This window comes from Marmota marmota, unplaced genomic scaffold (assembly GCF_001458135.2).
Source record: "Marmota marmota marmota unplaced genomic scaffold, marMar, whole genome shotgun sequence".
NCBI lineage: Eukaryota > Metazoa > Chordata > Mammalia > Rodentia > Sciuridae > Marmota > Marmota marmota.
In genome coordinates, this window is record NW_026000005.1 from 36,234,061 (window position 1) to 36,249,095 (window position 15,035).

Here is a 15,035-nt window from a genome sequence, read left to right on the forward strand (position 1 = left end):
CCTGGTATGCGTGCGGCCCGGGTTCGATCCTCAGCACCACATACAAACAAAGATGTTGTGTCTGCCGAAAACTAAAAAATAAATATTAAAATTCTCTCTCCCTCTTTTTTTTTTAAAAAAATGAAATGTATGTACTGATGTGTAAATATGGACAAACAGCATAGTTCAGTAAGAGTAGGTAACAAAAGAGTACTTACATATAGGATTCTTTTAAACTTAAAAAAAAGATGTATTATCATGGCTCTCACTTTCTATTTCATAAACTTAAAATTTGGGGCAAAAATTCTATTCTTTAAATATCAATTTTGTATTGTGTAGGCTTGTGGAACTCGGGGAGTATGTCCCTGTGGCCATTTAGAAAGCAGCAGAGCACCCCTGTTGGTGAGAATGCCAGGGAATAAGCACTCAATCAACAGGATTAAAATTAACGCATGTTTAATTATTCCTGTTTCTTGTTGAATATAGGTTTTTAAAAATCTGTTACAACAATGCCTACAAACTGGTGCCATTCTTTGGAAATTCATTGTAGTGATGTTTTCAGTTTAGATTTTCCCATTTGCAATTCAAGTGTATGAACAGCATGAGGTTTAACCAACCAACTTGGCTTCTTATATTCTTCTTCTCCTTCAGAAATACAGCCCATCCTCTGGGGCTTCTGTGGGAATCTTTCTTCTCATTGAATTCTTCCCACTCATTACCCAATTGCTTACATTTTGAAATATTTTCCATCATTTTTAGATCATTTGGTATCAGGTTCTCTACCTGCTTCAGTCCCGGTCAGCAACCACCATGAAGTTACTTCTGGGATTCCGGTCCAGAATCATGCATATGTCTTAGATTCTCATTTCTCAGAACAGCTTCCCAGATGTACTGCAGGTGGAAAGTTCAGTCCCTGCTTCACCCTGGCTTTGATGAATGACCACACCGGTCCCTGGATCATCACAGAGCACCCTAGTGAGAACATCTGCCAGGGTTTTCTGCTGTAGTGCCACCCCCACCCTCTGGAGACAGATTAATGCAGTTTCATTTGGCACTGTTCTGCGATTTTCATTCTTCAAATCCTAAAAACGCACATACACTTTGACCGTTCAATAGTCCAGAGTGCTGGAGCTGGGGCCTCACTGTACTTCACCTTCTTGACTAGTGACGCCTCCAAAACAGCGTGGCTGCAAGCCATGTCCCTGTGTCTTGGGTTTGAACAGCCAAGTTCAAACTCAAGTTGGCCACTTCATAGTCGGGTGAAGCATCTGCAGGAGGAACTCTCCCAGCCTCTTGCTTAACACGTCACTGTGTTCAATCTCCCCATTCGCAAAATCCAGACACTGCATCTTTTCCATTTTTGATTCAAAATTAACCTATCTTCTCAAACAACCTATCCCTTTTGTCCTGTTATTCCATTTTAAAAATTATTTTGCCATATTTAATTTGTACTTATTAAACACAATGGACATCACCACCATCAGAAAAGCATTCAGGTTGTCTTATCAGTATCACCTTTATATATCATCAGAGTATCAGTAGTAATATTGCTGTTATTGGATTACTGATGACACAAAAAATTCCATCAGTGCCTTCCCATTCCTCCCATGGGTGACACAGGACCAACTAGTATTGCTTTGTGCCTTGGAAGCATCAGACACCAGTAATAAATGAAACTGACAATCTCTCCTTCTCACTTGGCAGAGGTCTTTTTCTGTCTTGAATAAAAGATCTCTTTGTCACCAATGATTCCCAGCAGTACTATTCTTGACCCCTGAGCTAAGACTCACACCTGTAGGGCTTCCCTACCAGCTTGAACCCATTTTATCATCCTCTATCCACCCTTCAAGGCCTTGGAAGAGAGGGAGAAGGCAGGATGGAGTGCCAGTCAAGGGGATCGCTCTTCCCCTACTCCATTCCTGTCTCCTGTCCCGATTTCTGACCAGCTGTCGATCCTATCAGGGGTCCATAAAGCTGGGAGGACTCTGGCCCTAGAGAGGGGGGTAGGGGTTAGGCAAACAGGCCAGGGAGGCAGTTGGTTGAAATTTAACTACAATATTCTTGGTCTCTATTGTTTTGAGTGAGGCCCAATATTTCCACAGCAGGATTATAGGATCTGATTAACCACGTTAGACAACAATGCCAAGCTGGGATGGGCTTCCCCTTCCAGCTGCCAATATGAAAAAGTAAATACAACACCCAGATTTCAGAAGGGACTCCCAGCAGCCCCCATGCCCTACTTCCCTATTCTAACCTTGCTACTATTTTGGACCCCAAAGTGAAGAGGAGAGTGTGGCATTGCATGTTCCTTTAACTGCTGGCCCTTGGCCCAGCAGGACAAGTAATCCTGGCACAATCTTCCCAGGTGAGTCAAAGGCTGTGTGCTCCCCACACCCTGGAGTTCTTTCAATGCCTCTTCCGGGTTCCCCTGGTAGGCTGGTCCAGATTCTTAGGAATCCATGAGAGTTGGGTGCTTAGGGACCAGCACTTATTCAAAGGGGTCCAAGGGTGTAAATAGTGGCAAAAGATCTGTTGAGTTCCAGATAAGAAAACTGAGTGGGGGTGGGAATTACCAGCTCAGAAGAGTGAGCATTTGCTAGAATACTTTGGTGCTATCTAATGACATCCCAGGTACCAGAGTACGGAAAGGAGACCCCTAAAACTGAGGGGATGCATAAAGGATGACCATAGAGAAATTCTCAGGAGATGGAAAGTATACATAAAAGGGTTCTGGGATAAAAGACTGAGAGATGTATTACTTTCCAGCTCCTCAAATACAGAACGAATCCTCAGGGTCCCTGTCCCTAACACACAGACAGGCTACCTGGTACCTTCCTTGCTGGTACACTCCCATAGGGTGGGATCATCTGTGACCCTGGCCACAGATAAGGATCACAGAGGAGACAAGAAAGGGACCTAAAGCAATAGGGAACCCTGGACAGGAATATCCTCTAGAAGCTTCCTAAGGGTTACAGCAATAGGGAAACACCCCTTTAAAGTGTGAGCTTTCTCCTTTTCCCACATTTTTCTCTGTATGTAAGGGCCCAGTATCATCCAGTACAATTTTGTCAGCTCATACATATATGAATGTTGGTAACAGGAATTAGTGACCATGGTTTTTGAGCACTGAGTTTGGTGGCTTCCTTGCAGTATGTTATTTACTCCTTTTGAACACTTTCTTCTTCGGGACAATTAGAAGACAGAAACTACTCCAGGGCAAAGTGTAGAAAAACATATCTGGCACAATCTTCCTAGGTGAGTCAAAGTGTTTGAAAACTCAGCTAACACTTCGTTGTACTATACTGGAATACCATCACAGTATATTTTCTGAGTTAGGTTAAAAACTTACTCTCTTCTCATGGAGTATAAGCTAATGAAAGAAGAAAAACAAAAAAAAAAATCACAAATGTGCCTGCTAATACAGATTACATTAATAGCACAACAGAGAGGGGTAAGCAAGACAGATCAGAGTGAGCTCACCACATGGGGGTTACTATGAGGATTTAGGCTTCCCTAAACTCTTTGGAGCAAATCTTCCCAGTTAAAAAAGTAAGAGAAAGTGAGGGACAAAATAGGAGAAGAAACTATCCCTGGTGACACTGTCAGGAATGAGAAAGTGTTGCCCTACTCCTGCTACCATCTTTGCACAGAGTACACAAGGGCTCCTGAATATCTCCCAACAGAGCTGGACTAGGGAGAAGGGAAGGACTTAGGAAAGGAAGGTTTAAATGAACAGGAAGGAAAGCAAAGGAGTCCAAATGTACCACAGGATAAAAGCAAGAAGCAGTAGGGTTGAGTATCAGAAGAGGTGGCATCTTTCCTTCCCCCAGTGTCCTGCAGCCAATCATGGTAGGTGCCCCATAGCAGGCTGATGGAAGGATTCTGGTCTGACTGGGATAGACTCTGCCATCCAGAGCACAGGAGCACAGATTTTACTCCCTGTTACCTTATGCCCTAGCAATTCTGGGGCTAGTTCCTCAGGTCTCAGGGGAAGATGGTGACTAGAAGCTTCCTTCCTCCATCTTAGTAACTTTACCATACCCTGGAACCCTGATCTGGGAGAAAAGCGCTGGCAGGATTATACAGAACCCAATCTGGACTGTGCTTTTAAGGGTTGATGAGAAAGAAGCCTCATGAGGTATGAAATAAGGTGGAGCTACCCAGCTGGGGCATAGAGATGAGGATTTCTCTCCCAGAAAGGAGAATGCGAGTCTTAGCTGACTGCCCTGGGACCAGCCAGCAAGGCCAAGTAGACCCTACAACCTAGGTGGCGCTATTTCTCTACTTTTTAGATCAAGTTGCTGCAGGAACTTCCTCGAGGTCCCAAGTCCCGCTCCTGGTTTGCTGGCTTGCTCATGTAAACCACCTTATATTTTTTTTTTTTTCTAAAAATACTCCAAAGCAATTGAAAGAGTCCCTTCTCCCACCAGCCAGCCCTGGCCCCAGCCCCGGCCCCGGGGAGCGGGCGGGTAGGCGGGGAGGTGGGCCACTGCTTTATTAAACACAGGGAAAACTAATATTTACGGAATAAAATTTATGGAGCAGCCACGAGAATTCGACCCTTTTATGTGCATTTGGAGTGGGGGTTGGGCCAGGCTGGGGGCCTCAGGGAGGGGCCCAAGCCAGGGGGCAGGGCTGGAATACAGCCTGGCTGGGCCAATTTGTCAAAGCAGTGATTTCCTTGGAAGAATAATTCTCAACCACTACCCCCAGCTTGGGTAAGGGCTCAAGGATACCCAAGGCAAGGCCTCTAGCAGGGATGTTTCCCTGAGGATGCATTTAAGAAATGCCCTTAAGGAGGGAGCAACCTTTGAGAATGCAGGGGTAGTGGACAGGAAGGTTCTCAGGCATAAACTTACTTAACTTTTAAAGTCATGTCATCTTATAAGAAATGAAGAAAGTTATACTCTAAGGATTTTTCTTACAATTTTAGGAAAGTCATAGGCCCCTTGTCCCCCTGATTAAAAATGCCTGCTTGAGACTTTGCTCTTAGGCAGAGGGATTTATCCAGAGTGAAAGAACTCCTATTTTTTCCCCAAGCTTGCTGGGAAAGCCTCCCTTTTTTATGTGGTCTTATATCATGAAAACTCCAAAATCTGGCTACCTGATTTATGCTAAAAGGAAAGTACAGAACAAGGTGACCCAGCTGATACGCTGTTTTCACATAGGTTCCAAATTGCTTTGATGATAGTCATTACTAGTGGGCACGCACTGGGGTGCTATGGTCTGGAGGTAAAGAGAAGTTATCACTAGCAACTGGGATGCTTGGTGGCCCTCTCAAAAGCTGTTGGCAGGAAAAGACAAGGGCATGAGTTCTGGAGTGCGCTCAAAGCTTCCTGCCTTGAAGAACCCACATGGAGGGGAGCATCCCTTGGAAGGAGGCAGGGTCGTAGGATAAAGGTGGGTGCTATACAATATTGGAAGAAGACCCAACAGCACTCCTGGAAAAAGTGTTTCCAGAGCTGGGTGTGATCCCAGCAACTACATCTGTGATCCCAGCAACTACACCTGTGATCCCAGCAACTTGGGAGACTGAAGTAGGAGGATCAGAAGTTCAAGGATAGCCTTGGCAACTTAAAATTGTCTCAAAAAGGACTGGGAATCTAGCTCAGTGGTAGAGCCTCCTTGGGCTCAATCCTAGTACTGCAAAAAAAAAAAAAAAAAAAAAAAAAAAAACCAAAAAGACAAGTGTCTTCAGTGTATCTGTAATAATGCTGTTAAGAATTCAGTAGTCCTAGTTCAAATTCTTTTTTTTTTAAAGAGAGAGAGAGAATTTTAATATTTATTTTTTAGTTTTCGACAGACACAACATCTTTGTTTGTATGTGGTGCTGAGGATCGAACCCGGGCTGCACGCATGCCAGGCAAGCGCGCTACCGCTTGAGCCACGTCCCCAGCCCCTAGTTCAAATTCTTGCTGTCACTTATTAGCTGCATGACCTTCGAAAGTCACTCAATCACTTAAAGACTCAATTTCCTACTGAGTGAACAGTATCTTCCTCAGATGTTGTGAGGCTTCAATGTCAGGCACTTATTAGACAGACTACTTGATATACTTTAATGGCTTAATAAATGGTAGCTGATGTTCTTATTATAATAACTAGTACTTTATTATTCTTTGAATGGTCCTCCTTCCGTGGGCTACATCAATGCAGAAACATTAACCCAGCTAGAGAGGAAACACAGACAAGGAGGCCAGCAAAAGTAAACACACCAGAAAAGGCCTCTGCATTCTCCCACCTGCTACTGCAGGGTTCCCAGTGAACATCTGAGTTCTACTATGTGTATGTGTGTGTGTGTTTCACTGGGGGAAGCACTGGAGATTGAACCCAGGGCCTTGTGCTTGCTAGGCAAGTGCTCTCTCCTGAGCTACATCTTCAATCCTTTTTACTTCTTATTTTGAGACAGGGTCTCACTCAGTTGCCCAGGCAGGCCATGAACTGATGGTCCTTGAACTTATGATTCTCTTGCTTCAGTCTCTCAAGAAGCTGGGATTCCCAGTCTAAGGCTGACTTTCATTCCTCTGCCTTCAAGGTGAAGCTTAAGATAATGTTACAATTGAGAAAGACCTGGCAGAGAAGGTCAAGGGACTGTGCCAGTCCTGGGGTGTTCAAGAGGTGACTGTCTCAGACTTTGCCTGTTTCCTATGCCTTCACACTCTTTCCTGGTAGGAAAGTTCTACAGGCCAATTCTGTTGTCCTTGGGAACTCTTGGGTCACTTCCTATTCTCTGTTATCCTAGTTCTCTACTTAGTATGTTATCTAAAGTGGAATGAAGAATGAAGAAGTCAAATTCATTTTTCTCCCACCCATGAGAACCTACCTTGGCCCTAGTGTTCAAAGTTCTTTGTAATTTCAACATGGCACTGTGGTTTAACCTGTTGTTTAGATCTTGTAAGCAGGCAGAAAATACATCCAATTGGCAAAGGAGAGCAGCAGCGTATTTTTTTTTTTTTGGGGGGGGTGCTAGGGATTGAACCCAGGGCTTTGTGCATGCTAGGCAAGCACTCTACCAACTGAGCTATTTCCCCAGCCCAGCAGTGTATCTTATCTTGTGCTTATGGAAAGAATTCTGGAGATCAAAACCTCTGAAATGGAGTCTTAGCTCAGACTACAACAGAGAAGCTTAAGATAAATTTGAAGGATTGGACTGAGGACACAGACTTCACCCAGAGAGGACAACAGGTGAGGTGAGGTGAGGTGAGGTGGGTTGAGTTCCACAGATACATATCTCAAACACAAGGGACTGTGCTTTTAATTCTATGCTAAAGAGAGAAGTGGGTCTCTGGGGAGCATCTGGGACTGGCTAGGGACTCAGAAGAGGAATACACAGGCTTCCTGGACACACCGTTCCTTTTTGAAGACTTGCTCTATATCCTAAAGTCTAAAGAACCTCCACCAAAAGAGACTGGCTTCCACTGTACCAGGGAAGGCCAATGCTCCATGGGATGGCACCAAGCTTTTCTTGTTTAACAGTAACCCATTCAGGAAACATGTCGCCATGAGCTTAGTTCTCTTGCTCTGAGAGTGGACCTTTGATTGTAACTCTGTTTGAGAGAAACTGTCATGTGAGCTCCTTTCCATGTGATGTTTGGGAGTTGTTCTTCTGGTGCATCCTCAGCAGCTGAGCTCATGACTGGTTAACTAAAGAGGCCCCGCGGCTTCTTCCTCTTGACCTTTGACAGCTGAGTTCTCTGCACAGGGCCTGAAGTATCCTAGATAAAAAGGAACCCAAGTTAATAGAGGCTTTGAGACAGACCCACTGACATTGGAAAAGGGACTTTCTTCCTCTCCCGGCTCCTGGTTAGGATGAGGCCTCCTTGAAATGTCTGACATGGGTATTTTGAAATCTGTGTCAGGCACTAAATGTGATATAAGACATGTTCTTTCTCCTCCAGGAACAACCTCACAGACCATTACCTAAAGTGGGTTAAGGTGAAAAGGAGTCAAGGTTCATCACTCAGCACAAGAATGGCAGAGAGGAGACAGCAAGGGAAGATGTGAAAGACAAGAACTCTCCATTATTTGGAAGTCTGCTCACAAATATCCCTTAATAATATAGAAACAGCATCAATGAGGCAGCAATTGTAAGGACCACTGGTTCGAGGGCTACAGGGGCCAATTCTTTCAGTGCATGGAATGCCATCCAAGAAGCTACTTGCCACTCACCAGGGGCTCTTTTTCAAGCACTGAGAGGGCTGGTGCTGAAGAGACTGGCTGTTCTGGCTGACTTGGAAGCTGGTTATCAGTAGCTTGAAGGAAGGTGCTGCTTGAGGTATGAGCATCTCCTGAAACTAGAAGGATCAAGAAAGGATAGTGAGAAATGCCGTCTTACTAGAAGGACATTAGCAGTTACCAAACATTCAGATAAAGGCCAGAGTTTGGTACTATCAATTAACAGAGAAGCCACAATCCAATTTTCAGCTGACTTTCAGAAGATTCTGTTCTGTTTCTACAAAGATTTCTCAGGCCCACTCTCAGCAGGCAGGATAAGAGTACTCCTAACACGAAAGAGCCAACTGTTTCTCTCTCTGTTACCTGATGTCTCTTACTAGGGAAACTAACCTTTCCACTGATTCTCTTGCTCACTCCTAAGCATCTACGCCAGTGCCACCTAAGAGAACTTTCTGCAGTGAGGGAAGTGTTCTGTATCTGCACTATCCAACTTGGTAGCCACATGTGGCTACTGAGCACTTGAAATGTAGCTAGAGCATAGGAGGAAATGAAACTTAATTTATTTTATTTTTAATTTTTTAATCATACATGGGCACACTACCTTTATTTTGTTTATTTATTCGTATGTGGTGCTGAGGATCAAATCGAGTTACTTACATGTGGGAGGCAAGTGCTCTGCCACTGAACCACAACCTCAGCCCCTATTTTTATTAAATAAAATTTTAAAAGCCACATGTAACTAGAGCTATCATACTGGGCAACACAAACTTTCACCCCAGCTCTAACCCTAGGCAGACCAGGTATGTCTGAGGCTACTCACCAGTGTCTTGATGCTTCTGTCCCATTTGGACCTCCTGTTTGGTGACTGCCACATACAGACTCTGCAGATGCATGACAAAGGGCCTGCCATTACCAACTCTGCATGCCTCTGGTAGCTTCTACAAGAGGAGAGGAGACACTGTCACTGTATGGCCAGAGAAAAGGAATCTGACATCCAGATGACAGAACTCACATCAACCCTCCCTGAATGAATTTATATAAAATTGTTAGATCCAATACAGCACATCCACATCAAGCCTACTGATAAGAATTCTTGGGAGACCTTCTCCTCTGAAAGGCAACTCTAGGCATTTATTTCCTCCATTCATTAGGTTTATTATGTTTTTTCCATGAATATTCCAAAGATCTTTAGAATCTTTCTTCCAAAGGAATGACCTCTCAGCTGTTTTAGGAAATCACCTTCCTTAAGTTGTCTCTGAATTCTACAAATCACTATCTTACCTAAATTTACAACCACACTTTCTACGCTAGAAAGAGAAAAAGGATTAAATCCAGGAGAAGGGAGAGGGAGCAAAATGGATTGACGAACTGAGAAATAAGAAAAAATTATGGAGCCATGATGCCAGTTAGAGGAGATGGGAAACGAAGCCGGCACAGCTTTGGAGGGCTGCTTGCTGTTTTATATAATCTATGCACCCTCAGTGGGGGGAAATATTATTTTCATGGTCTGAATTGAATCCAGGGCCTCATACATGCCAGGCGAACACTTTATCACTGAAGTACATCTTCAGCCTGAAGACGAAAAAATTGTTTTTGAGGGATGAAAAAAAGTTACTCTTTTAAGGGATCTTACAAAGGTATATATACGGTAGAATTACAGAGTTTTGGTATAACTGACATTATAATTTCCTGAGAGGGGGTTATTAGGGAAAAAATGTCTTAAAAGGGAGGTGATAAAGAGAGAAAAAAAAGTGGAGAAACACTGATATAAATATATTATCTTTACTTCTCTATGTAATGAACTAGGGATGTATATCCACGGCAAAATGCTTTGCCTAGTTCTAGTTTCATATACTAAGGTGAACTGAGTTGAAGTAATGGCTAAAGACTGAACAAAGTATAATATAAATGAGATGAAAGAGAATGGTATCCAGTGGTTCCAAACCTGGCTGCACTTCAGAATCTTGGAATGGGCCCAGAACTACTTCATCTGTCCCTGTGTACGCCAATTGTCATGGTTCCCAGCCAAGGGAGCAGGTCCCTAAGAGCAGCCATGCCAGCGACTCACATGGGAACCAACCCAAGACTCCTTGGCCCATGAGATTGGCCCATATCTCATGTCAAGACACCTTTTCTGTGCTATAAAGGCATTCATTTCTGAAAATCCCCTGTGGGAAAAGAATGGAAGAAGGGAAGTATGAGAAGCAGTGAACAGGTGCTGACCCATGGTCAGGACTGTAGTGATCTTTCCCAGAGTGGGGTGTAGCTAAAGAAATAGTACGCTCATTTCCATTCCAACCCTACCTCCATAAAGACTATCTCAGACTTGGACTTTCTTTCTTTCTTTTTATTGCAATGTAACATCAGGTTTCAGTAAGGCTTGGACTTTCACTGGAAACCACAGACAATGAATCAGTATCCTTGGGTCTAAACTTTGCCTCTAGCAATAATCACACTATGAGTTGTCACACTAGACATCTTCAGCAGCATTCCTTGAGGAATAATGACCTGAAATGGGAGGAAAACTATCAGAGCTTGCCACCTCTGTCCCACCTCACTCTCCTTCTCAGGTTCAGCTCTCTAACCCCCAAGTCACTTCCTCCTCCAAAACAAGGTCCTCTATTCTATAGGCAGAGAGTCCTGGGAGTGGAGAGGCAAACAGCTGCTCTCCTGCCTCCAGTCTCTAGGCTCTCCATCACATTGTTCAAGAAGCCTAGCCTCTCTCAGGGCTGTTAATACACCATTGGGTGGGCATATGGTGTCCATACAAATGGACTAGGCAGAATCTAGGAGTCCAGGGCCATTTCCTCCTGCCCTTTCTATAGAACTAATCAGACTCATAAAATTTCCAGGAATATCTTTACCCAGTTCATGTATTTAACCTTAAAATGAAATGCCAGAAGAAATAAAAAATGGCCATTCAAGCCAGTGCTGCCCTGGACCTAAGTTCAAATCTAGAACCTAACTTAGCCCTTCCTGTATCTCTCCTCTTCTCAGAGAGATCTGGTCCTTCAGTTGCTCCCAAAGGTTATCCCAACCAAGCATCTGTTCTAAGTACTAGGAACAGAATATTACTGTATCTGCTGAGTACTTACAACATGTTAGGGACTGTTCTAAGTAATTTAAATGTATTAACTCATTTTCATCTTTTCACTACTATTTTCCTAGCATCCAGAGCAACCTTGGAGTGGGGGGTGTCAATAACTATTTATGAATGAATGGGGTCACTAGTATGACCCCATTTGGCTGAGTTATGATTACAACTAGTAAGTGGTAGAGCAGGATTAGAATCCAGGCAGACTGGCTTCAGGGCACATATACAACCACTCCCCTATTTACTTCTCTTAACAGAAGGATTTTCGTCAAAATGGCAATCCAAGTTCTCCCAGGATCACAACTGGAAACCCTTCACATCACAGTTTATACCATCCCTAAGTTGACAAGAAAAAAAGTGAGCAGATAAAAAGGAGAGAGCTGGTCCAAACTAGAACTCTTGGGGGCTGACAGGCCATACCCTGAAACCCACTGCAGCTACTCCCCAGCCTAACTAATTTCTTGATGTCATCTTAGAATGTGTCATGGAAAAGATGTGGGGAGGTCTGAGCTTGGGAATGAGAAACATTAGTTCCCAGGGCAGGACAATGGTGGGGGCAAGGTGGGGCAGGCGGCAGAGATCAAAGGGACAATGCTGAAGTCAAGACTAAGCCAAGCAAACAGTGTCCCCTGTGGTAAGTATGACTGAGCCAGGAGCACGGTGTACCAGCCACAAGCGGGTCACTGCCCAGAGTGGGAGGGGAAGAAGAGTCAGGTTAGTCTACTGTGTAACCCATTCATTTGATTAAACCAGAGTCAATTTTAGCCAGCAAAAAAAAAAAAAAAAAAGTCACTGGATTCTATGTGTGAGGCACTACAGGAGCAGGGGGAGAGGGAATGAATGCATCAGCTGGTCGTTGCTCAGAAAGGTTTGGGTCAATACAAGGAAAATAAGAGTCCGGCCTCTAAGAGCTCATGTTCGCACTCAGGAGATAGGCAGATACATGCAGCTTGGTCTGGTTTTTCAAATAATTTGCTGTAACAAACAAAGGGCAAGAGAAACCCAGGGAAGAAAGTGATAATTTCTGACTGAGAGGCCTGCGAAAAGCTTCAGAGGTGGTCACGTCAAGGTAAGCCTTGCAAAGTTAGACTCTGAGTGATGATAGAGGTGTGAAAAGATAGGACATGGATTAGTCTCCTGGAAATGCGACTAGAAGGCTGAGATTGCAAAGGACTTTGTTTTCTAAATTAAGGTTACACCAGGGAATTTCCTTTTATTTTGCAAAGTGACTTTCTCTACCACACAACTGTTTTGCTTAAGATTTTTGGCTCCAAAATAAGTGAAACTATAATGAGGAATCAGGAGCTTCCTCAAGGTTTCCCTTTTTAGACTCTTGGCTACATTTGCTTAAACTCAGTACTTCTTTAATACTGACTTGTGGTATCACGACTTCTCAAAAGCCATAAGGGCTATATTCTGTGCACATCTCTATGACCTATTTTACTCTCCTGAGCTCACTGCTGTTCAGGCATATCAGAAACTTTTAGGAAAACCAGAGTTATAGAAATCCTGCAGGGCACTATTTCCTCTTCTTGTCCCTACTGCAATCCATCTTCAACAAGTCAGTATTAAAGAAGTACTGAGTTTAAGCAAATGTAGCCAAGAGTCTAAAAAGGGAAACCTTGAGGAAGCTCCTGATTCCTCATTATAGTTTCACTTATTTTGGAGCCAAAAANTGGGGGGGGGGGGTTCTGTCTCTCACCCCATGTCTTATCTCTTCTTTCCTCTGAGAATGTTTCAGAAAAAAAACCTTTAGAATCCTGGCTAAGGAAAAGTTCAACATGATATACTGCTCACCTTATGAATATGGGTCTCAATCTGGGAACAGATTTAAGAGACCAAGGGCAAGGGAAAGCAAGTGACCACTGAGTAGGTAATTGGTTCTGGCACAGATCAAGGCCCTGGCACTGACAGTCACAGTATCATGACTTCCAGGACAGGGCCCCAGACACATCGCTTCCCTAAAGGTAAGAAGTCCTCTCTTCCCTCTTGCAAATATGCTGGTCTGGATTCAAACATCCCTCCTTAGAGAGTCCACATATTAGGGTATCATGGTAATATTCATTATTGCTTCTCTTAGGATAGAAAACTCTTCTATGGTCTCAATTGCCAAAGGATTTGCCAAAATAAATAGAAAGGAATAAGAAAAACAATTTAGGAAAAGACTGTTCAAGAAACATGTCCTCCCCTCTGACAACCTATTCAAATTCAACATACATGCACTGATCATTTATTATGGTGTTCAAGACTATGTGGAGACGGGAGGTATCATATAGAGAACCAAAGATAAAAATCCCTGCAGGGAATTGAGGTTTGCATTCTAGAGGGGAGGTCAACAAAAACATACAGCTGATTAAAACTCAATCTCTGTCAGACTGATAGTGCCATGAGGAAAAAATAAATCAGTGAGGGCATTGTAGATTAGGGACAGGAATGTGACTCATTCATTCAATCATTCATTCATTCTGCAGTACTGGGAACTGAACCTAGGACTTTGTGCATGCAAGGCAACTGCTCTACCACTGAGTCACACTCCCCACACCCTGTAATGCAATTTTTAATGGAGGTCAAGCCCTCACCAAGAGAGTGGCATTTCATAAAGACCTAAATGAAAAAGAGAATGAGCCATGAGACTGAGTCAAGTGACCAGATTTCTAGTGTGCTTGAGAAAGTTCCTGTTTATGCTTATTGTCCCCCAATTTAATTATCAATAAAGCTTTTTTTAAATCTCTTAGAAGTTCCTCAATCTGAACAATAAATTAGGTGGTTATCCTGTCAGAGGAAGAGCATGGCAGGCATATGAAAGTGCATCTGTGTGTTTATTTAACATTGTGAGGTAATGTAGCATATTATCTTTTACTCTATAAGACAGGAGGCCATTAGTGCTGATGAGCAGAAGGGTGAAATGATCTGATTTACATTTCAAAAGGATGGCTCAGTGTAAAAGGGCAAGAAAGGCAGCAGGCGAACCTGGCAGGAGGAACCTGGCTACAACAAAAAGGCAGCTGGGACCACAGTGGTAGCAGAGGAGGCAGTGAGGATGGTGAGATTCTGAATGGATCCTAAGGGATTGACAACATACCTTCAAGCTGATGGACTGAGTATAGGACAGGAGAGGAGTCAGGCACAGGTAGATAGTAAAAAGGGATAATCTAGAAACCTAAACAAAATCCTTAAATCAAAGATAGTCTCATGGCCCTGTTCCACAACACAGACCCAGCTTCCTAGTGAAAGGGTGAGAGTCAGAAGGAAACCGAACCAATACTGGGAGAGAGCAAAGAGAAAGGAGAAGCAATATCCAGGAACTGGGAGAGAAATTCTTTGCAAAGAACCAAACAGCCAGGTACAGTGGTGCATGCCTGTAATCCCAGTGGCTTGGGAGGCTGAGGCAGGAGGATAGCGAGTTCAAAGCCAGCCTCAGCAAAGGCGAGACACTAAGCAACTCAATGAGACCCTGTCTCTAAATACAATACAAAATAGGGCTTGGGACTGGCTCAGTGGTCAAGCGCCCTTGAGTTCAATATCTAGTTACCCCCCACACACCAAAAAAAAAGAACCAAACAAGCTTTAAGTTCTGGCTTTAGAGTCTCAAAAAAATGTGGATTTATAACTAAGGCCTTCTATCTGCTAGCTATGACACTTTGGGCAAGTTATATACATAATGTCTTATTTTTTGAGAGAGGAGAGGAGAGAAAAGAGGGAGTGGGGAAGGAGGAAGGAGAAGACTGAGACTAATAAGAGGTACATCCCAAAGAGTCTGTGAAAAGATTAAATGAGAGAGTGGGCTATG

At 43.5% G+C, this 15,035-nt stretch overlaps 1 protein-coding gene across 4 annotated transcripts in view; it reads right to left on the reverse strand.

The window, feature by feature from the left end:
• Positions 1 to 418: 418 nt before the first annotated feature.
• The window catches only part of Nhej1 (non-homologous end joining factor 1), an 87,879-nt gene continuing 73,262 nt past the window's right edge, over positions 419 to 15,035 (reverse strand). For all 4 annotated transcript variants that reach the window (XM_048808579.1, XM_048808577.1, XM_015481405.2 and 1 more), the window contains 3 exons: positions 8,972 to 9,089; positions 8,146 to 8,270; positions 419 to 7,691 (listed from right to left, as the gene is read on the reverse strand). In XM_048808579.1, coding sequence (XP_048664536.1) covers positions 7,617 to 7,691; positions 8,146 to 8,270; positions 8,972 to 9,089 — 318 coding nt within the window. In that variant the 3' untranslated portion in view covers positions 419 to 7,616. The remainder of the gene's footprint in view (positions 7,692 to 8,145; positions 8,271 to 8,971; positions 9,090 to 15,035) is intronic.